This window comes from Prenolepis imparis, unplaced genomic scaffold (assembly GCF_030444845.1).
Source record: "Prenolepis imparis isolate NDT839.2.m4 unplaced genomic scaffold, iyPreImpa1.0 SCAF_15, whole genome shotgun sequence".
In the NCBI taxonomy this organism is placed as follows: Eukaryota; Metazoa; Arthropoda; class Insecta; order Hymenoptera; family Formicidae; genus Prenolepis; species Prenolepis imparis.
This window is the reverse complement of record NW_028141173.1, coordinates 1326458-1351669: the sequence shown is the minus strand read 5'-3', so window position 1 is coordinate 1351669 and position 25212 is coordinate 1326458. Positions and strand designations below refer to the sequence as shown.

General features: G+C 36.8%; 1 protein-coding gene and 1 long non-coding RNA gene across 8 annotated transcripts in view; one reads left to right on the top strand and one right to left on the bottom strand.

Moving 5' to 3' along the window:
- The window catches only part of LOC145946369 (uncharacterized), a 114871-nt gene that overhangs the window by 16166 nt on the left and 73493 nt on the right, over positions 1 to 25212 (top strand). Inside the window, exons 2-3 of the long non-coding RNA XR_014427049.1 lie at positions 5029 to 5185; positions 5460 to 5501. This is a non-coding gene — a long non-coding RNA (uncharacterized LOC145946369). The remainder of the gene's footprint in view (positions 1 to 5028; positions 5186 to 5459; positions 5502 to 25212) is intronic.
- Stacl (SH3 and cysteine-rich domain-containing protein) overlaps positions 1 to 25212 on the bottom strand; it is a 52921-nt gene that overhangs the window by 21063 nt on the left and 6646 nt on the right. For 4 of the 7 annotated variants that reach the window (XM_083055946.1, XM_083055952.1, XM_083055951.1 and 1 more), the window contains exons 2-7: positions 17700 to 17784; positions 16549 to 17326; positions 4307 to 4563; positions 3219 to 3614; positions 1785 to 2038; positions 1100 to 1211 (exon numbers count right to left, since the gene is read on the bottom strand). In XM_083055946.1, the coding sequence (XP_082912072.1) occupies positions 1100 to 1211; positions 1785 to 2038; positions 3219 to 3614; positions 4307 to 4563; positions 16549 to 16993 (1464 nt within the window). In that variant the 5' untranslated portion in view covers positions 16994 to 17326; positions 17700 to 17784. The other 3 variants (XM_083055947.1, XM_083055950.1, XM_083055949.1) reach the window with 2 other exon arrangements.

Here is a 25212-nt window from a genome sequence, read left to right as displayed (position 1 = left end):
ACCGTTCGTATTTATGTATATTACGTAGCGAAAAACCTAATCTGAGCTCTTAAATTCGTTCTATGATCGAGATGGCTGCGTTTGTAAAAATTGCATCCCGCATGATTCTGCGTAGTAATATCTTTTTTTTGTACGCACATATTTCTAGTGAATAAAATTTTTTTAACTCTTTATTTTACACTACAATATCTTTGTAAAATAAATTATTTCTTTTTTAATTGTACATATAATTGTACTATTGTTGGACAATGTTAGTTTGTTTCAGAAATACGCTAATAAAATTTGATGTATTTCTTTCGAAAAGAAAAATTTAATTTACAAAAACATGCATATCTTAACAAACGCAACATGCTCATCAATTGAAATTTGCCCATGATATATCACTATATACAGCAACAATTATTTTGCAAACACGAAAGGTCGCGCGTGCTACTATCGATCTTCAATTGCTGTTTTCATAAAATAATTAGTTCTTGGATATGATATATGATAATTACTAGTATCAATTTTACTGTTTGCAACATTTTTCTTCTATTATCAATTTTAGACGATACTATTTAATTTTCGCTATCAATGACGTTCGAACAATTAGGCAACTATTCACTGGTGCATATCCGGTATACTGCGCGTAGATGAAACGTGGCACGCGATCGAACAAATTGGATGAAATGGAGGGAATGCGGGATAGAGATATATCTGATCAATTGTATATAGGTTGTGATCATGGAAGCGTAAATACAAATACGTCTATAATAGAATTTAACTAAAGTTTACAATCGTATTTAAATTTTTACGTTTCACACACATTCTATTTCGGTTTACCACGATTTCCATAAGCGGAATCCACAAAAGAATCCCATAATTGATACAAGTATAACCTATTCTCCGCGTTAATACGATAAATATACGAAAAGAAATCGTGTTTTAATTTTAATAGATTGTACGAAATACCAGTGGACTCTTTTTGCGCCGAATAATAAAGTAATAAATTCGGGATGTGTATATTAGAGAGAGGATCGAGGTGACAAATATGCGACGCGCGCGGATGCGGCAGCGTTGACAAGGACGTTGTAAAGGAAAACAAAGGACATGTGCATACCTGTGCTTGCACCGCGGCTAGACGCAATTGCGCCACACCGAGGTCGAAACGCTTGAGAGAAATATCTTCTTGCAGCTCGGCCACTTTTGTGTAAAGATTACTCTCGGCGCTCCTGCAATGGGAAGTGATAAAATAACTCTTATCCGTGTGTTCCTTCTTAAAAGATTAAAAAGCTGATATATTTCCGTGTAAAAGTTAGTGCGTCTGGGACAGGTGAAAAATATAACTGGAAAAGTAAGAAATGTATCCGCGCGCGGAACACTGAAAAGCAATCTTGATCTCTTAATATGTTTGGAGTATAAATATCTTGATCTAAAAAGTATGCATTTTAAAACAGCGATATATAAATTTATCATTCTCATCTATATTTATTTATAAATTTTATTTTTAAATGCTTCAACATTGTTAATAAAAATCTCACGTTATGTCACATGTATAATTTATATAACGAATTCGACGAAAATATATATATGAAATCGCGCAAGGTGAAATAAAATATGAAACAAATTATTTGCAAAAAAAATTTTGTAGAAAGATACATATATGAAAAAAATTTGATTTTCGTAAATAAAATTAAAAAAATATCTCGGATAGAGATTAATGCACGAATAGCAAAACGCGAGAGTTACGTTCACGCAAAACACGCAAGGAAATATGCGGTTGCGTTAAAAATAACCGTACGTACTTGCGCTGCATTCGCACCAGAGCGTCCAGAGAGTCTTGCAAACGACCTATTTCCTGGGTGAGGCTGTCGTACTCGAGTTTGAGATCTTCCATGAGAGGGAGCGTACTGGTGCCCGTTGGTACCAATTCGTCCCTGAGCGTGGGTATTTGACTGATTCTCTCCATCGGTATCTGTTCGGGTGGTGTCGGCGCGACATAAAGGCGTCGCGGCGGCTTCCGTGGTGTCGCGCTTGCGGACAAATTTCGCGCGATGGCCTTAAATAACATTACATTTGCTCCTTTAATCAAATATTTCATTTTATACGCAACGAATGAAAGAACACAAGAAACAATATTACGTATCTTTAACCTTTTGCGGTCTCAAGCCGAGATACTCCCAGTAAAGCTCTTTATCCCAAGCGATTCGAGACCACAAAGATCTAATATATATATATTTCGTCATCGTATATTTTGTACATCAAATAATAAATAATATCAAATAATGATAAATATATACAAATAAAATCAAATATAATATTAAAAAATTATAAAAGCGAAACGATGTCGGTATGTTACGTAATTTTGAATAAAATATTTCTCACGTCACTTTATCATCATCGTTCCATCATTAATAATCGAGAGGCCCATCGCGAAACGCGGGTATATCTGCGGATAGGGATTATGTTGCGTTTAAGTGACAAATCGGTATATATCCGTGACGAGGGTTCGCGCGTTCGAGTCCCGATCGATTCGACGAGGACAAATCAGAGAGAGTGAATAGCGGCACGTTTCGTCAGCCGAACAAGTTAATCCGTCTCACATACGAGCGACGCGATCCCGAGCGCCCGATATTCCAGTCGCAGGGGGATATGACCGACTTTAATCAGCCGGTCCTGTTTTCACATCTCTGTTTCCCTCTTCCAACGAATGTAATCCGCCGCATCGAATCTATCCCGAAATTGGATATATGCCTGGTACGTCTATTTGCTATGCGTGATCAATATGTCCGGATAGTGTGGCTATCTGCGCGCGATCGATCGCCTCCGATTGACATATCGAAACCGATATTATATCACCAATTGTTGAGAGATTTAGCCTCGTGAAGAACATGAGTTTTAAAGAGAGAGAGAGAGAGAGAGAAAGAAAACAGAGATAAATAGAGATAGGCTGACAGACAATCGCGTATTTTTTTCTCTTCAACCACTCAGCTGGAAGTGCCATAGATATCGCTTTAATAAAGTAGCTTCAACAAATCCCTCATATTATTTTTGTCAACGAGAGTGGGAGAGAATGAGAAATACAATATTTATCTCACTTTTCATAACAGATACTTGCACAATATTTGTTTAAAATTTCATTTGAGATTGAAATAAAGCAAAAAATAAAATAAAATAAGCAATTTCTCGCGCGGGATCAAAGATTCTCTTCGAAAGAAGACATTTTTAAAAATAATTACCTGCAAGTCGTTGGCTGGTACAACCGCTTGCGCTTCCTTGGCCACGACCTGATAACGCTTGGCCTGCTCGCCGGTTCGTTCTCCTGCTGCCTCCGAGATACCGGCGACACATTTGCAGGTCAATCCGCAGAGTTCCTCGTAGACCTCGGCAATCTCGCCTAACAGCCCCGGCAGACAATGGAACTGATAACGCTCGGTGATGGCGTTGGTGGCCCGTAGCTGTAGGATATAGGCGTTGTGCGATTCCAAGTAAGCGCGTTTCAATTCCTGCTCGACGCTGCCGCCACCGCTGGTTAGCAACGCGGCATAAGCGCGCTTGTAATCCAATCTCGCCCGCTGCAGCTTCTCTTCCGTCTTGCTAACCACCTGCTCGTAAGCGTCGCGGTGGTCGAATACCTGTGTGGAGAGAACGCGCTGCAGTGTATGAGATAAATTGCATGGAGAACGCGGTCTTGTGTCTTGAATCGAAATGCCGCTCGCGTAACCAGTTTAAGAGACAGAATAATTGAGCGGAGAGGTCGCTTGGGAAACTTTACCACCCGCTCTTACGCCAAATGTGGCACAAACTCGTCTCTTGTGACTCGATTTCTGAGCAGCGATCAGACGTCTTTGAAATAGCAATTGCAATAGCACAGAATAGCAGTACTCGGATAAATTGATATCGCCGCTTGTGTATTGTTTATTTGTGTGTTGAGATATTATATATAGCAGAATTGAAAAATGTTTAACGAAAACAAATATCTACTTTAAAGCAAAGAGATTATAATTTTAATAGTTGCGGGAGATTATATTTATTTCATTTAATTGCTTTGCAGCTTAGGATGGCTTCCAATTTCCAAAAAATCCATTTTATCTTTTACATTTAATATTTTATCTTTTTATATCATTTTATACTATAACATTTTTACACATTACAATAAGTTCAGGTCGATTAAATTAAATTAAACTAAAATCAAAATTAAAATCAAAATCAAAATTATAGGAGATTATAAATGGTACACAAAATTTTCGAATTTTTTGCAAATTTATTGACATAACGCAAATTCATGTCGTTTATCTGTCGACTCTCGAATCGCGCGAAAGCTTACCTTCCTCGATTGCAACTTTCGATGAAAGCTCGACTCTAAGGTGGGCCTCGACAATTGCTGCTGCAGCACCGCGGCCAGATCGAGGTGGGACGATGCATCCGCCTCGACTTGCCGCAACAAATTATCCCAAACGCGTCGCATGCCACCGATGTCGACTCTCGAGTTGCTCGATCGGCTACGAAATTCATCGACCAGACGTCGCACATTTGCCGAGTGGCTCTCCATCGCGGCGCCCAACTCCTGGGCAAACTCGGAGACTGCTCTCGCGGAACAAATAAGAGAAAGCATTAATCAGATAGTTACGATCAGAGCGATTTATGTGGCGGTAAATGGGAATTTCGATAAATGTAATTAATCGTGAAACTTATGCAGATTTTATAAGAAAATTGCCTTCTAAAACAAAAAAGAATATTAATTAAGCTAACAATAAAATAAAGACAATCGGATACCTATATCTAATATAGATATTGAGATGAGAGGATGAGGCGCCAATCGATTTTCGAGAATTATATACTTATTCTAAAGCTATATATCTTTTCGAACGAATCTCCTTCGAGTTTTGATTAGTTATTGATATTTAGTCATGTAAAATATATTATCGTGCGCGCTATTAGAAGGATATATCTATCGTTAATTCTAGTTTACATATTTATATCATGTATGTTAAAATGCAAAAAATAATAAGATTGCTCTAATATATGTATGTATTTTATTTGTTACAGGTAGCATTGCGATACACACTGCGATTCACGCGTCGTATCGGGAGTGCCGTGTAAATTTTCGCGATCGTAATTATTCGTGTTTTCGCGAGTGCTACGAAGGACCAAGAGAGGAGGAGGAGGCCCGGGAGGCATCGGGCGACATCGAGACAACTGTGAGGTAATGCATAAATATAATTTATAATATATTTAATTTATTAATTCGCTACTGGTAAATTACTTGTTTTATCTCCACGGAATTTATCTTACATTATATAAGTATATATACTATTTTTATGCATATAAAATATTTTAGAAATTTTATTTAAATATCCTTGCTTCAAATATTAACTATTATAATATATATATATATATATATATATATATATATATATATATATACACACACATATACACATATACACATATACATAATTTGAATATTTTGTTTTCAGATCAACGTGCTGTGTACTACAACTCCGCTGTTGCACGTATCGGTGAGTGAGAAATTGAGAATGATTTATTTTATAATATTTCTTTAGCGATAATTAATATAGCTATTATTATATAGGATATATGAGAAAGTATTGCTAAAGAATAGGAAAGATATTTTTAATTTTTAAATAATAAATTTATTTTATATAAATAATCTGTTATCTTACACATGAAACAATGAACATAATCGTTAATTATAATGAATAGACAGCCAGAGAATTCTTAAAAGGACAGAGAAAAATATTTTCCATCACAAAATAGCTAAGAAAATTTATTTAAGAAAAATGATCTTATTTATAAAAAAAATATTTTTTAATATATGAATATTATATAAATTTCTACTAAAAATTTATAGTGATCTATTAAATTATTGATTGCAATTCGACGTATATAAATTATTTTCTCAGTTACAAAATTCGAAATATTTCACGAACGAAACTAGTAGCCGTATAAATAAGCGAGACGTTATTTAAACGGGAATTCGAAGTCAAGCCCCGCAAGTCTTGTTTTGGTAACAGAAAAGCCTGTCTTGGCAATTTGCCAGTGAACTTAGCAATTGACGACGGCGAGTGCAATGCGCGAGCGAAATGGCGCGGTTGCGACCCTTTATCGTCTATGTCGATTCGATTTGCTCGTCAAAGGCACCACTGTTGCACTTTCGATATATCGAAATTGACGTCCTAGCTAGAGAGAAAGGTTCGCGGGGTGGCCAAAAGTAAATTGTTCTCGGTGGAAATCGGCTCCGCTGAACGTTATTTCGGGCGTATCTAGAGTGGCACTCTAGATCAGACGAAGAGGTGGAGAGGTAGGGGAATTCAATATTCTTATCCTATATCTCGCGCGCGCGATCAGGGAACTTTGAAATATCCTTTTGTGGATCACGCCCAAATGGCATCTTCGCGACTCGGGATCGCGGATCAAAGCACGTGCGAGGTTTTCTCGTAGCACGTTATCGCTTTTCGTCGTGATAGCCTGTGGCCCTTTGCGTTATCTCCACTTCCTGCTTTTTGCATTTTGAAAAGGGGACACTACGTAATTTCTTGTAGAAGCACGATCAGGGGGAGACGCAGGAGTAATAAGGAAGCTAAGAAGCTCGATAAGAGGATGAAGTTCCCTTTGGTGTGAACTTATTACCTGATTATATACCGTGAATGTGTAATAAGCAATTCTTATTTTTTTATTTAGTTTGAAATTACGTGTATATAATGTGATTCAGATATGCAATTACATAATATCATTTTAATAGTATTGTATTTTATATTAATTATTGATATATTTAAATATTCAAATTGTGTTATTACTTATTGACGGTATAAATTGCAATATTAATGATTTCCTTCTAAGCAAAATTATTTCGTTTTAAAAAAGCAACAATAAATTAATTGATGATTTTGTTGGATTACATTTTTTAAAATTTAGTGTTTAATAGGGAATTTTTAAGATATTTTTTTAAAAGTATATTATTGAGTTATATTCTATCAATATTAATTATATTTTTTGAGAGATTTTCATCTATCGGATCGAATTTATTTGAAATAATAATCGTCGTGGGCAAATGCGTATTATAGAGAATATCATTACACTATTACGTCAAAGAATACCTTGGCGATGAAAACGCATTGCTCTCATTTACGCTATATTTCGTCCACGTGTCGAGATTATTTTGGCAAGAAGAATTTGCAAACCTGTCGAGAAATATATATTTCTTTCTGTTACACAGTAGAAAGAAGGGACTGCATCAAGTTTCCGATTTATATATGTGCGTGCACATTCCGATAATAATTATTTTTTTTTAGAGCGATATATCTAAAAAATGATTGTTTCTGGTAAAATTATTAAAAATTATCAAAATAATCTTTTATTAATCTGAGATTATATAGGATATCTGATAATCGGGCCTTTGCTGTAGATTTGGTGATAGTAAAAATATCGTGGATACACGAATAAATTCTATTATTATCTGTTGTATATATTGAATCGTCAGGATTAAAAATAATATTAAGCATATTTTTATCTGTATATTGAATCGTCATGATGAAAAATAATATTAATATACAACAGAAATAATTAGAAATTATTTGACAATTTTCTTTATGTTTTACCATTACGTTTTCGATGTAACCGGTGAATCAAAAACACGTAGGAGCTTTTTACGTCAAACCTCAGTCAATGAAAATATGCAAGTGAAAAAGCACGTCCGCACGTGTGCAAACACAACGGTTGAAAACGGAGCAGAAACGGAGTGAGAGAGATACGGCATAATGCAATAGTGTCATTCAAATAATCAGCTTATCATCCCTTTATATTTCTGGCGTTCGAACGTTAATTCGATATCCGGTGTTGCAATTTTGCGCGACAAAAGTTTGCGATAAATTCGAGACGAACGAGAACGCAAAAGATAGAAATTCATGCCAGCCAGTCAGGCGGCGGCGACGACGAATATCGTTTTTCCTCGTCAGACAATTCAAACAAACGAAGACTCTCGCGACAGGGTGACATTATTCCTTGAAGCGGGCCAAGATAACCCGGGAATCCAATAAGCCGAGCTCTCTCTCTCTCTAGAGTCTCCGAACTCCGGCTCTTGCCTACCTACCGTCAGGTAATCCGACCCGTTTTTGTGAGCATTTCTCGTTTAGCCGAGTGCTTTCGTCATAGACATCCTCATTAAAATGTCTCTCGTCCGATGAAGAAAAAAATTGATATAAGCGATATATGTATTATATGACATATTATTATACGAAATAGTCGTGATAAACAAAAATTTATAGGGTGGCGATTGAGGTTCTGTCAAGATTCAACGATAGTTACATATATAAAAATCAAATAATTATATAATAAGGGGTCAGTATATTACTTGAAAAGTAATTGAAATATTGAATCAGCAAATGAAAGCAACTGTTGATCGCAATATTGGAAGATAGTGAAATATATTTCGTCTAAAAAGATTTTAATTTCTTTTGAGAGCTTTCGCAGTTAATGTCAACTTGAATTTCACTTAACGAAATCTCGACTAGTTACCGAGATGTTTCACATTGAAGCTTCAAAAGTTGCGAGCCGAGAGGAAATATAAATAAATTATCATAGAAGAACATCTCTCTCTCTCTTTCTCGCGTGGATGAGACATCGAGCAAATTTTAAATGTGTCGGCAAACAAAAACATTTTGTTTACACAACAAGTTTATATAAATATGCATAACGCATATCTGTATGTATATGAAGGTATATCGAAAGCACAAATCCGTCGGAATTATGATGAAACGGGTTATCGATCCCGTCGATAGTGATTTAAGCGAGCGAAGAGCTTTTATACGAACGCGTGCAATATCTCCCTCATTAAGACATTTGCATTAGCCCGAGCTGCCCCGGTTTCGGGAATTACGTATAATGCGCAATTTGTTCACTGATTTCCCGCGTTAGCGTCCTGGAGAGATCGTTTAATCGCTTAATCATCATTTACGGAGAAGCCTGCTACGCGAAGAAACTTTGCGTGACATGCATAATGCGGGTATTTAAACGTTTTGAGCCCAGATCAAGGATACTTATCGATAAATTTAGTACGGAATTGACGTGTGATATGTTGCGGTATTACGGTGGCATTAGAGTTATTACAATTCGATGAGTACAAATCGCACAATTTTTAGGGATTTGCTTTTTAATGATTTTAAAATTCAATGGAATATATATACTTTTCTGTGTGTACAGAGGAATGTTATATCTATTTTCTCACAGATTTTTATGATTAAAAATTTTTTATTTATTTCAAAATCGAAAATCACGTTGTGTTTATGCGATATTGCGACATATGTAATCACTTCTATTCGAATTCATCGAGATAACGCGATATTCATTTTACATCTATTCGATCAGTACAATAGTTTATAATTGATAATGCTATACAATACAGTAATATTTGTCTATAATTGATAATGCTATATATAATATATTAATATTGGTTTTCATTAAAATCACTGTCGCGGAATAGCTGTATTATTATATCAATCTCGTGAGATTATATATATGGAGAGAATATAATATCATGTAACGCGTGTGAATACATATTTCATTGTAATTCTGTCCGATCTAAATTATATGAACTAAATTAAAGTCTTGCGCGTTAATTCCCTTTTCACTTTCAATCGAATGATCAAACTCGACTAATTTTCTGAACATCTATGTGTGTGAAAACAAATAATAGTCGGCGCGTACGAAGAAAATGGAGATACGGTTTCGCATTTGTCGCGTTACTCACCTTACAATGACCAAAGTCGTCCGAACTCGCAAAGCTATTTCCACTTCGACCCTTTGTCTACCCACGCTCTCATTCCGAGTTTCCGTTTATTACAGCCCTGCGTCGCTCGAGAAAGCGTGTAAGCGAAATAATTTAAGCGGAAGAAGAAAACGCATCGCGAAGAGAGAGATTTCTCTCTATCCGCGGAAATGAAATATATTTTCTCTTGGCGAAAAACTTGGCGAAGCTCGTTTCGGGAAATATCCGAGTTGGCGCCACGAATTATCCGCGGCGCGCGTTCTACTTTTGTCTCGCGCCAGAAATCGGGCGTGAAAAAAAAAGACCTACGTCATACGCGCACAAACGCGAGAGCTCGGTGCAGAGAACCCGCGGCGCTTTCTCGCCCCAAGAATTTCGGTTAATTGAATTCGCCGTTAATGGCGGGGCCGCCCCATTATATCGTCCACCGGGCCTATTTGTGAGTTCGGTGAAGCGTATCGCGAGACGAATAACCCGCATACTGAATTCGTACAATTTTCATCGTCTCTTCGTCATGTGTGATTTCGATCGATAATGGTTAATTAAAGACCTTAAATTCCAAGAATAGAAAAATCGCCCTATATTATTTAATTATTTATATAATATCTTACATAATAAGATATATAAATACATATTATAAATTTTATATATATTTATCGTAAAATATTAACATTATATACAATTTGAAAACGAAATATAATGAAATAAAACAATTTGTAAAAAAAAATCGTGGATATACTAGAAATATAAATAAAAATATCAATCTCTCAAAAAATATATACCGAAAATATTCTGAAATATTCCCCCAATTAATCAATATTTTTATTTTTATCCATTTATAATTGTTCTTATAACTCACATTTGCAACCTTCGCGGAGTTTTATTGATTTAGACAGATGAAATAATGTTTCTCAACGAAAAATATTTTTCTGGAAATGACACTTGCATTGTCTATATACCCCCCCTGGAGCTTTTATTATTCTCGTATAATATATTTATTACGTAATCGATCGGATCTTCGGAAATCGTTCGGCTACGAGCCGTCGATTATTGGCTAGAGAGAAAAAGAGAAAACGAGAGAGTTAAGGGACCCGGGGAGCTCGTTAAAAATTGAAGGCAAAATAAATACCGCTCCAATTCCCGTGATACCATAGATCGGCGCAAGTATGGCGCAGGTGCTTCGCTGTACAGAGTATTGATACGGAGTAATGCGGCAAGATGTGCCTCTTTCTCTACATTCTCTCGACAATACGCGCAATTTTACTGTCGTCGTAGCTCCATAACTCACCGTCGTGAATCGAGGTTGCTGAAAGAACGGGTTTAACGAAGGACACGGCGTATAATGCTCGTTTCTACCATGTGCTTTGTTGGATGACATCGTAAAATCTAATTGTCGTATATAATAGATTTTTTTTAAATTTTGACGTCATCGTGCAAGTTAATCAACGATTAAATGTAAATCATTAAAGCATTGGTAGAAACGGACGTAAGAGAGAAAGATACAGATAGCGTTTAGACAAGATTAAAATCGTTTATGTTCTTGTTGTTCTATATATTTCAGTATATCGATTTCGCATCGATATGAGAATGTCCCTTAAGTGTTCCCGCAACTTATCTCACAGGTATTACAGGTATCGCGAGTCAGGATAAGCATCGTTGCATTTGCATTTTTGCTTGCTAACGAGCGTTTCGTCGACCTTGCACCCTAGTTTCGCTTAACGAGAATTTTTATGTCCGATAAAACGCGCTAAGACCAACGATAGCGAGAATCGGCTCCGTTTACTTTATATGTACATCAACGGCAGTGTGTGAAAAATTCAAAAATCGCTCGTCCCGCGTATATAAATTCCAGTCGGTAGAACGCGATGATAAAAGATGAGGTTGCACGAGGACGAACGATTTTCGATTACAATCACGCGATGAGTTTTCGAAAGTGAAGTAAAAAAAAATGTGAAATATATAGAACGCAGGAAAAATTCTGAAATGTCATTTTGCGAATTTTATTCGATAGAATTTTCCTCGAAGAAACCATCACTTTCACGTGATTGATACGCATTGACAGCTCTGTATTTGTGCAAAAATATATTTGTCACATATTCTCAATGCACATAAATTATTATGCATTTCAAAGCTAAAATAATACGATCGATTCAGAAAGAGTAGAAGCGATTTTAAAATGTTGCACGCACTTGAATTTTATCTGACAAGGTTCATCTCGCAGAAATTCCACAGCTGATTGAGATATACTTTTTCTCTTTTTCTTATCGATAGATACTCATATAAATTTGATTTGTCCTGGTAAAGACTACTCTCGATGGAAATTGAAAGATTACGAATAAGATGCCAAAAGAAAAGAAAGTGTTCTCTCTAAAATTGTTAACAAACTTACACTTTAATACAAAATGTATAGTCAATCAAAGAATAGATTCTATACATATTTTCGCTCTCTAAATACTTTTCCATCTTCATTATTAATTCTTGGGGTATGAAACTTATGTCTTTCTACTTATAAAAAGAAATCTTAAACAAGTTTCTTTATAAAACTATACCTCCATTTGCGTATCATAACGAGTAAATAAAAGTTATGCACCCTTCGAGTGAACAAAGTCTAAAAAAAAAAAAAAAATTAATCAATTACGCTCGATATGTCGGGGATTAACGTACGCGATAATAAGCCATCCATCACCATATAATAATTCAGACTAATTTATCGGTAAAGGGGAACGAAAGTGCGACAGATCGATGAGATGTTTAATGATTCGGCATAAACTTTCTTGCTCAAGAGCGGGATATAACGCGTGGCTTTAGAGAGGGAAGGGGGAGGAGGATGAGGAGCGCCTAAAGAGGCTTACCAAGTGATCTGAACGAATTGTATCCATAATAACGAAATATCCCGCGGTCAGTAGCGTATTTTTGTGTACGCACGAGGGCACGGGAGCTTAGAGGGTGAAAGAGAGGGAAAGAGAGGGGGCGATGGCGGCTGCTTATGAAAGAAAAAAAGTGGAGACGGCACGGAGCGCGATAGAAACAGAGAGTTGGAATGGTTGTATGTGGAAACTGCAGTTTAGTCAGGGGTTGACCTGAATTCAGGTGGGGTGAATCAATATCCTGCCTGCCTGCCTGCCTGCCTACCTAGCTGGTTGGCCGCGTGCTCTGTTCGCACAGTTACCGTAGCAACCGTAGACTCCTTCCTTTATTAAAATATGACCCACGTCGTTTTCTCCGTCGTGTCGCGCTCATACGACGGTTACAGACAACCTCATCCCCCTCCGAATCGCCAGGGTAGGGCAAAGGGACGGGATTATCGTATTTTTCGGAATTTTGGTTGACCGCGGAGTTACTTTACGAACCGGCTTGGACCAGATCGACTTGTCCGATGGTGCGAACCAAGGTGTAATAGCCTTCGTGACTGCAAGGATGCGACCTTGATACCCCGGGGGTTCCGCGAGGTTCGACGAACCTGGATCGCGAACTGGAGTCACGCGAGCTCTAGACATTGCTCTATAATAGAGTAATCGCTCTCGCGATCGAATCCATCGCCGAAAATTGCGTCAATGAATATTAATTTGCCGATCGATAAAGGAGATAGATACGCTCGTACTTGTATTATTACAATCATTTGTTTTTATGTTCGTGTATGTACGCGGGCTCTCAATCAAGATGATTGTGACACTAAAATATTTTATAATGATGTGAATATCCTCGACATCCCCTCGTTTTTTAAAAAGAATATTAAACAAGATTTTTAATGACACAATTGTTTGATGAAACAAAAGATAATTAAGAATTACTGTGAGTAACAGAGAGTAAATTCAATGCAGATATGACAGTTAATAAAATGTTAATTATTCGATTTATTAATCAATTTATTGTATTAATTATGCGAAATCGTTAATTTAACAGATGTCATAAAGTTTAATCAAATCTTACACATAAAGATAATTTATAGTTTTATCTTTATTATCAATTTGATCAATAGAGAATATTGCAGTTACTTAATAACAATAATATCACACCTCATTGACTTTGTTCTATTCTCATTTGTTTCCGAGATGACCCATCATTTTCACTATTTTCGATGCAGATAACCTTTAAACCTTTTAACGACTGGTTAAAAACAGAGCTCAACAGTCGTCGCTACATTAACAATGGCCTTTGTTTACGCGATGATTTAATGCCGCTTCATCGAACTCTATTGCGTTTTCGTCGGGGATGGCCAGTCCGGGCAGAGCGATATCTGGCCGCGCCGATGAACCGAATAAACATCCAGGTCAACACACGTGACAGCCTCGAGAGATCGTTTGGTCTTGACGAGGTCGCGGTTATACATACTCTAAATCCGCTACGAGGTGTACGTCTATTTATGTCGCGGTAACGAGCAGCTCTTGTGTGTATTGCGATCCTGCGAAACGACGCTCGCGGAATTTTGTTTCCTCGAGAACGCACAATGTTCATCGAGGAAGGGAGATGTTTCGGATTTATTACGGTCGAATGGCACGTGACGGAATAATGCCAAATGACTTGCTCTACCGTGGCGTGTGTTTGAAAACGCGAGACTATCGCGAGAGAGATGCGTTCGTATAATTTGCGTAATAACGCTTTAACATTATAGACAAAGTTACAGACGGCTTTTATGAAAGCATCTTTTAATTTGAAAAATAAAACAAAATACAATTTAAAAAATATATAATAAAATAAAATGGAATAGAATAGAATAAAATAATATAAATATAAATAAAATATAATTTTTTATAAAAAGGTAATTTTCTGGATAGTATTATCATTTTTCAATTTTTAGTTTAAAAAAACTTTAAATTAGCTATTTATTTGTAATTAATAAAGATAAAGAAATGGACATATATTGATAAACTCGGTAATTTGAAATGCATTCGAACGTACTTTGTTTGGTTTAAAAGACCCCATAGCTTGCTTAGATTTGATTTTATCGGAGTCTTATGCCCGAATGAGAAAGGGGAGGTTCATAAATGACAGATCGAAAATCGAGGTCGATAGGTCAGACAGGGATAGTGTGTGACAAAGATCGATAGCTTCGAGTTCAGTGGCGTAATAGGCTCGTCGCAACCCTCCTTGGTCTCTCCCTTTCCACTACTTTTAGCTGTTAATTAATCTTTATCCCTATATCTTCTCCAACGAACATCTCGATTGTGAAGAGGGCGGCGGACGGAAAAGGTCAACTGTGACGAATTGTTTAGGAGACATGTTCGCGGAAAGATGTAAAAGCGACGAGAGAACATGTGGCTTTAATTAATCCTATGTCAGACGCAACGTACAATGTTATCTGACATCCTAACGCGATACATTAAGTAAGAGGATCCTAAACTTGATTCCCTTCGTATTTTATACAGATTGTACCGCCTCTACTGCTAATGACGGATTCCTCGAGCGAGCTGGAGACAAGAATTCTCGTAACAAAATGTCGAGTATTATAATGGCTTTTGTGAGCTATTGAAAGTAAAGTGCTTTTCACAAACTAAGCCTCAGGAAGGGAAAAGGGAAGGGGAGAAGACAAATTTTGATAAGAAAACTTTATTCCCCGTTTAATTTCGAGTAAACTTTACATTTTGTGTTACTTTCAAAGTTAATATCAAATATCAAAAGTTATGACGCGAATAAAACTACCTTGATATTTTTTTTTAAGGAAAAATTAATCTCAAATTTATTAAGCATCATGACATTTAACAGCTGATTTCTCAGAAAGATTATATCTATGTTTATTTTTAATATTATTTACAATTTCAACAAATTACATCGCATTCTTTATATATTTAATAAGAGAAAAAATAATAATAGAAAATATCTTTGCCGCTTCTTTCACGCAATTTTCAGCACAAAATTGCCATTTCTTATAGATATCTTTCAAAAATCCAAATTTGACATTGAGTGAAATCCAGATTTTCTATTATATAATGGTATTCGCTTTTATGTCATCTCTCCTTTACACGATTTAACGATATAAACCTAAACCATCTTCGCTCGACGGCTATTAAACTTCCGCCAAGTCAAAATCCATAATATGCTAACTCGCGTAGAAGTTCGGAGTTGGTAATGAGAGTTGTATGATGTATACGATTATATACGAGGCTGTAAGTGTATTAAATATACAGATAATTTGGATCATTGGCCAACCGACAGGTCGATTTTTCAGTTTACGAATTTTGTAGCAAATATTGCGGATATTTTGTCGCGATATAACGTAGAGAGATATAACGTAGCTTTGCGAATATTAGCTTTCAAGTAGATAAAGAATGCGGAAGGATTGCTGGAGAACGACCGGTGCTTTATCATGCGTACACGGTATGGCAATTAAATTTGCAGACACACTTTTTCCCTTCTAATCCAACAAGCGCGACGAAATACGCAGTTAATTTCTTATCTCTTCGCTACATTCCACGTTTTATCCTGATAATGTGCAAACGTGATTATTTTATTTGATAAGCCGTCGCTAAAAATGTCGAGCGATATTTTAAAATGGCAAAAGAATTAAAAAGATTTGTGAGGAAAAAATTGCGAGGATCTTGAAAGATATTTGCAGAAAGAGGAAACACGATTGCGCACGTGATACGACTTGAATAAGGTCTCGTCTAATATTGTTAATATTTCAATCGGGAAGTTTCGAAAATGCTTTTAACTTTAACGTTGAAAGCTGGAATGGAGCGATAGAGAGGGAGAAGAAGGGCAACACCCGAACGAGACGAATATAAATAAGTACTCGGAGAAATGTAATAGTTAAGCACTAGGCGCGGAGAAACGCGCGCACTTACCCGTCTGCACGAGCTTAAGCGCGACGCCATTGTGTTGCTTGAGGGGCTCGTTGAGATTCGACTGCGTGAGGTCCTTGAGGGGATGATTGGCGGCCTCTTCGGAGCCGGAGGCACGATTATTTTGCATAGTCCCGGCGTGCTGCTCCCCGCTCCGTCGTCCTTTCTTGTCGACGTTGCCGCCGCTGTTTCGCACAGTTTGCCTCCTACTACTGGCCGTCTGACCAGTCTCCCGCCTTCTCTCCTTCTTGCGTTTACGTACGTCGTCGTTGGACGCGACGACGATTCGCTGTTGCTGTTGCGGTTGATAATATCGTTGCTGGTTCGCCTCCTCGCGATAACCGTTGTTCACTGCTGCGTCAGTGCTGTTGACAGTCAGTGACACGGATTCCCGAATCGGATTCTCATAGATACGCAGGAGCTCGTCCGCCGGATAGAAGACGTACATGCCCAGAAATCGTCGCCGTAAGCGCGATTACCGTTGCTGCCGCTTCCGTTGCCGTGGCCGCGATCGTAGACGACGCCGTCGCGGATTCCGTCCTGGTCCCTGCTACTGCACCCGCTGTTGCTGCCGCCGCACTTCTCGGATCCGCGCGAGCCAACATCGCTGTCCAACGATACATCCTGAGTCCTGCGTACGGGATCGGTATCGGCGCCTGTCGCCGTCAGGAGACGCATGATTTTCTACCTTCTATCCGAGCGCGATCGCGACGCGACGTCTCTTTATCTCTTTATCTCTCGTTAGGTTCTTTCTTTGCCACATTGACGCGTCGTCGATGTACTAGGGGAACGGCCAGGAATAATCGATTTTCGATTTTTATATATATATACATATCACTTATTATTTCCGATCGAATGAATAAAGATCGTTTATTCTTTTCGCGTTAAACGAGACGTAAACTTTAAAGGAGCCGCTAGACTTTTTTTCTATTTTTTCGTCAAATTATTTATTTATTATTCCAAGGAAACAAAAATGATGAATAAAATGAAAATTTTTTTGTGCTAAATTATTTTGCAGCGTTTAAAAAAATTATTAAATATGTATTAATAAAGAAACAAGAAGAAATTATATTTATAATTATTTATAAATTTTTTAAATTTTTTCTTCAGATATATATCGATTAAATCGATTATTCATGATCGGTCATCCTTACGATGTATTTTGGCGGTCAGTCGCGACGAGACTGGATAAAACCTAAGGGGCTGGCCTTATGTCGGTGATTCCCGACGATTGTTGAGCTGAAACAGAAATATTTGTAACGATAAGAAATTAATTCAACATACATATCCTCTTTTATATAATTCCTACTTTTGCATATAAATTTGAGTATAATTTTAGCCGCGATAAATATAAAGCGTCGATACAGCAATTGAGAATGACTGTTAGGTCTGCTAGCTTTTTCCGAAATTTTCCGAACGCGTTCAATTCGAAGAGTATAAACATTTTTCATTGTTTCGACGGGTAGAAATAGTCCTCGACAATATTAAACACACCATTCCAATAACACCGCTTCAATCCGAGCGCCATATGCTACACGTGGCGTTATAAATCGTCGGTGCGACATTCCCTGGAGAGATCTACGGATCGTATCAACGTACGTTAGAGATGTGTTAAAAGCGGTAGTAACAGAGTACAACTTTGAAAGGTAATGCGACGCGCATATATAAGTAGAATCGTTTATCTCGCGCGACCGCCGTTACGAGTCATGAAGATACTTTTATGAATCCTTTTCCTCTACGTGGAACGACCGTGTTGTGTAAATCCTCGCTATCACACACACACACACACACACATTTATGTGTGCGTGTCTAAACTACTTGCATGCAATTCACGGATTATTCGCACGCTGTATAAATCGCACGGAAGTTTACATACACTTTTCAACGTGGGAACCGGTGCACGTGTCCCGTAAAAGAAACATATCAATCAATCGTGATAACACTCGGAAATCCACGCCAGCTGATAGTCACGTACCGGAATAACTTGGTTAGTCGGTGGAAATATATACGCAGTGTACTTAACATATTACGGATGAATCACTTAAAGCTATGTTTTTTACAAACTTATTCCGATCACATTCTGTTGATGAGATATTTCTAATTTTGAAAATCACAAGTTGTTATAATATATGTATACAGATACATATACCTATATAATAAATCTAATTATAATTAAAATAAAAATAATTCGCGAAAAATAATAACATATATGTATATTTTCACGCTCATATCTGTGTGTGTATATAATAGAAATGTATAATATATGTTATTTTAATGGAAATTTTTTTTGCGAAATTTTATCAATATTAATAGATATAAAATAGATCAAAATCGCATCAATAATAATCCATCAGTGTTAGGAATGATATATATTAGATGTATTAGAAAGGATATATATATATATCAATTTTAATAAATTGTAGAGTAGTAAAAGATATACGGTAGTGCTTTCGAATAATAAAAAATATTAAAAAGAAGAAAGATATTTATATGAATTTTACTCTATTACATTGTTTTTGAGATTATGGATATTCCGAATCGAAAATCAAACAACTATTGGGATAAACTGTTCTATCCAATTTTCGTTAGAGGAAAAAATTGAAATTAACAATATATCCCTCTGTGCGAGAGAGGAAACCAAAGGAGAACACTGTGTATTCGAACTATTCATATTAAAAAATTTAGCTCGACAGCACGCGCTTTTATTTTTTCGAACAAATATATGTCTAAAGCTTGTGCGGTGCGTATTTTGATTCGAAGTATCGATCATCAATGCGAAAGAGAGAAAGAGAGAGGGGCAGCAATCAAGCTTGTGCATTTCCTGGGGAACGAATTGAGGGGAATATATGTATATATATATATATATACACACACACACACACATATATATACATATAATAATATACGCGTGTGTGAAAGGGTAGATAATTACAATTTCGTTATAATGGACGTCCTCGCTAATGACACTTTAAAATCACTCTTGGCACTGTGTAAATTAATATATCAACGTTCTTTTAAGGGTTTGCGCAGAGCACAGCGGTAACGGTAATCATATTTTTATGTCATAATGCACCACTACTCGCGTTCAAGCGCTCTCGCAGACTAAATCATCTTTTTTTCGACCGTTAAAAGCGCGGAAATCCCGTGTTACGCAATGGGATTATATCTTTGTCGCGCTGCACATATTCTGTTCAAATTGCCGAAACGCTAAAATGTCCTCCGTCTCGGAAGAAAAATTTAATCTTTGTCAACGCCAAGAAATAAGCCGGCGAAATAATGATACAAATCGACAAAAATAAAATTTTTATACGAAGTAGTTTTTGTGCACAATTATTATTAGGTTTCTTAATTAAAAAAAAATGTTTGAAGAAAAAATAAACGAAGATAATTATAAAAAGTGAAAAAATAATTTTTTTAGAGATTTTTAAATATTTTTTTATACATATAACGAAACCACAAAGTTATAAAAGGATTTTGTTCTTCGCATTCTTTCGTTTATCGTATAACAAAAGAGAAGACGTGACTCGTAAAAAAAAAAATTCGTTGCAGTATTGTTAATTTTCCATTCAACATTATGTAGAGTATACGATATTACAAGAAGTTTTGCGGGAAGGAGATAGAAGATTGTTCAGACTCTCCTATTTTCTCATGTTAGAACGTATGCGGGCCGATCTTCTCGTTTACGAGACAGGATGTTTTATTTTAGCATAGAAAAACGCGCGGAAAATTGCATTCAGCTGATGAATCGCGGGGGATTGGCGCCGATATTAAAATTCGCGCGGCGTTCTGTTCCTTTTATGTTGACGGCTCGCGCGTTATAAGCTTCCTGAAATACAATTATGTCCCATGATCGCAAGATACGCGGAAACGTTCCTAGCGAAATGCCGACGTGAGACGAGCGGAAAACGCGAGGATCGAAACCGGGCTCTGTGCTTTAAACGATGCTTGTCAGGAGCAATGCAAATAAGCCTTCCGGGACTCGTTCTGCGATTCTTCGGAACACAAATTTCGCGTGATTATTTACGCTCGAGTGCCTCCTTCGAGACGTTACATTTATGACGTTGATTTTACGAGGAGGGCCTCTTTGAGTGTTTGCGGACTGTCTCATTAGCGAGACGAGTAAGACTTTGTGTTGATGCACGCCTGTCGTCTTGCATCCGTGCCCAAATAACACGAAAAGGCAGTTAAAGTTTAAAAGGAAGTTGCAAAGAACATCCAAAGCATAGAGAATGTCTCGGGAGACTTTAAAATACGTTTTAAGATATTCTTTAGATTTTTAGATTATTTAAAATTTAAATAGTAGGAATATATTTGAACTTTACAGCAATTTTTATCTCGATAGAATAAGATTACAAATTTGATTATATAATATTGAAATATTGTAATTAAATATTATAAAAAACATACTATGATGAGATAAAATAAAATTGTAAGCGAAAATTGAATTACGTTAAAATTTTATTTTTATCGGCTTACAATATTATCAATATTAATATAAAATCTATTATATCAAGTATTAATATTTTTTAATATTGCCATCTTTTTTAAAATTAATTTTTTTAACATTTTCAAACATTAATTTTTATCAATTAATTTTGTTTATATGATACTTATTAAATTGCTAAAAATTTTCAAAATTTTCTTTGTGATTTACGTTATTTATATTAATAATAAAATAATATAATAAATGAGTTGGACACACAATGAAGGTCATGAGTCAGCAGAAATAAAATTTTTAATATATTACGTTCGAGGAACACGCATTATAAATTATTGCAGCTTCGTACACACGCATAATTATTTTTTGTTTCACCTGCAGTCTTGGATTCCCCGGTTTACGATAAAAAGTGGTATAGGATATAAAGTAGATGGCACTAGATCTTACTGGATCGAGTATACTTTCGCGAATCCTTTTGTTTCTCGAAATGAGAGAGACATTCACTCTTGCATTGTTCGGGCGGGAGCTTAAATGTAATTTGGAGCGAGAGAGTTCGCGGTGAAAACAAGTAGGGTTTACACGCGAGAGAGCGGTACTACAGAGAGTATACAAACGTCATCGATTGCTCGAAACGAAACGTCCTCGACAGAGGTCGATCGAAGCAACAGCTATTCCGCGAGCTTTTCCACTGCGTGACAGAGCAGAAGCGGAGGAGGGTACAGTTTAGGACGTCGAGTCTACACCGGCTCATAATTACTGGGTCGAGTGGAGTGCGAAACGATGTATATACGTACTGGAAGCGTGTACCGATGCTTCCTGTGAAATTGGAGTGTCGCCAGAGTACTGGCGTTTCAACAGTCATCTTTTGCTGTTGCATCTTATATGACTTTCTCAGCGGCTTTCAAAATAGACGCGTTCCATCGCGAGGCGGGTCGTTAATTACTAAATATAATTCTTCTCGCGCATACAGAGTGTCCCAGATCTACCCCACCAATTTCCTTCGAATTCTTTTTCAAAATGCGACAAAGACTCTCGACTGTCTTTGTGTTCATGGCGATTTAAATTAAAAAGCTTTAGCTTTGGAAATTTAAAGGAGGACAAAACCGCGTTCTGTATTTAATCTCGAATACAATTCGTTGTAGCACAAAACTTTATTATAAAGTTTTTTATACCATAAAATTGTCAAGGTAATAGTGGAAAATATATTAAACATGTCAAAAAATAGTGTTACTCTCTTAAAGTTTTTTAAGAAGAAATTTTTATAGAAAAATATGAAGATAATCGAAGAAAAATTCAAGGTTGATGGGTAATTGATAAAGAGGAAAGATAAAGGATATAAATATCGGATGGATATTATTAGCGATTGTTTTGATCCGATGCCGCAATAAGAAAGAATTATATCTGTGTAGCGATTAGCTATATTTGATTATTATGACATTGTCAAATGCGACAATAATAAAATGCAAAGGTAACTTCTTTCTCTCTTTTTCTCACTTTTTCATGCCTTGATTAGTACGCTCGAATATAATATTTTTCACGAGACAATATTTTAAATTACATTCCGTACTGCGTGCGACGCTTTACAACGATATCATGACATTTAAACGTCATTCCCGCGACGTTGTATTTTCCATTTAATTATAAATAAATGCTGCCACGAGCGTCCTTAATTACCTGCACCTGCCATGTTTTATATAAGGGACGCAGCGCTTGAAGTCTGAATAGAGTCGCGTTGTAGAATATACAGATAGAATGAGAGATCGAGTTTTCTGACTTTTGCAAATTCTTTTACCTGGCGTACACAGAAGAGCATAGCCGATAACTACGCCCGTGAACTTAATTAATTGAACATCATCTTTGGCTGGCACTTCGTTTCGCTTCTGACTCTCTTTCCGCTCGGGATTGTCCAATAATTCTGATATCTCGAGAGAAAATCTGATTAGAGTCTCTAGGTGTTTCTTCCTTGGACGTGTAGTAGCGATATAGTATATACGTTTCTGTTATATCGATGTTATCGAATGATGTAAAATTGAACGAGAAACCGGTAGAAAGATTGCTTTTCATGAAATATGAAATTAAAAATAAATTTTGTCACATTTATGATGTTTGAAATCGTTAAATTCACGAAGACAATAATGATAATAAAGAACTATTATTTTGAGAGAATAGTTCTATCCGAGAAATGTTTTATCCACTAAAATTTACGACTTGTAAATAAAATGGAACAAGTTGATCGCTTGTATTAAGAGTCTTTTTTCTTGAAACTCTAAACAAAGTTTTCAACTGTGCTCATTATAATCTCTGTTGAATTTGCAGACGATAGGTTTTCGTAAGACAGACAGAGAGAGAGAGAGAGATGAACAAAAATATGTCAGAGTAGCGACTGAAATAAAACATGCATACAAGAGAGACAGAAGGAGATGCTCGCGTTTATGCGTACAATGCGAATTTTTTATTACACTCGGCGAGACGTCGAGTCGCCGGAGCGACGCAATAACGTGGAATGTTGCGTTTTGCATGGCGGAATATGCATTATTATTTATCTCCGTTAGCGATATCGTCCGTGCACGCTCGACGATTTCGCAAATACACACTCTCGAGAGAGAGTGTGCACGTTCGGTGCCTCGAAAAATGTGAATAAAATTAGAGTAATCGGTCCAGAAACGATATATCGTCTCGCCAGACGCCGTCGTCCGTTTTCCGCGTGTGAATAGAAACACACGCTTTTACGGTCGCCGGTCGTTCTTGTCAGTGACCGACGTCTAAGAAAAGCTTCTGGCTTATATCGCGCGATGCGATGTATCGGGTGGCGCGATATTTCCGCGAGCGTAATACTCATGTAGGCCGCGAATGGACGGAAAAACGCGTCGTAAAGCGGACATATGCGGGATTTATGCCGGCTCGAGTATACCGTCGATGAACAAATGGTCAGATAGTATCGTCGTAGCGGAAAAATAATCAATTTGGAATGGAGCCATTGAGCGGAACGTAAACCTTATAAAAGCGAGTGTTGATAAGTCGTATACATTTTATGGGACTTTTGATACACGCATACGCAAAACGCACATTACGTTCCGTACGTGTTTGTGGAAGATAAAACTATACATTGCTTTTCGGTGAAAAATCTTTTGTATCGCGCAAGAGTGATTTTAACTTTGCGACTTTTACAATTTATTTAGGTAATATTGTATTATTACGTTTGAGCTATATTGTCAAAACATGTTGTTGAAACATCTCGTTAAAAGTTTATTTTATTCGCAGTTTCAATATATATATAAAATTTACAATAATTAATCCCATTTTCGAGTTCGTTGAAATAAACATGATAAATGGCTTTGTATATATTTTTCTCAGAAGAAGCTTAATAAATCTCTCTCGGACGTAAAATATTAAATTAAGTTGTGTTTCAGTTCTGATTTCACTGGAAAGTAGTGCGTTACACTTCCGTGTATTAAAGCAAGATAGAGATATAGCAAAACTCGAAAGCTTTTATGCTCAATTATATACGCTGTCGCGAAAGTGACACTGTTTAAGAACAGCTACATAGATACATAAGTTGGTGCAAACTGCATACGGTTCGACTCTCGCTTTTATCTCGCTATTGGCACCCCAGTAAATGCGCCTTCTTTTCCAAAAGGCCGCTTCCATTCACGATCGGGGAGAAATTCTATGAGAATCCCTATCTCTCGTAACTAGAAATATTCTCCTAGAATTATTCTCGTCGTTGCGAGAGAAAAAGGAGAGGGAGACTCGCGCTTCCGATATGCATGAAATTGAAAATCGTAACCGGTCGACCGGCGAAACGGCTACCTTTAGACGAAAGGAACGGAAATGTCATTACGGTTGTCGTGAAAAGTGTGTCAGACTGAATTACTACATGCTCAACGGTGAACTTTTCGAGAGCGGTGCGCTCCAAAGATTTCGCGTCGCGGCCGAAATTCTCGTGCAGGGCATTGTAAATGGAAATGAGCCAACTGTAAGCATATATCCGCGTTCGCCATAGTTGGCGGAAAAAGCGGGAATATACATCTTAAACATCTCGACTACGTTCTTTCTCTCTTGTTCTCGACCCCAATGAATTTTACGAGTGTAACATCTATTTTGACCTATAAAATGGATATTTATAGAGATATATATATGTATTATAGAGACTAAATTTTACGCTTTATCACATCTTCGATTTATTTTGGAATAAATACATAGGAATTTCCTACCGAATAAAAAGTGTT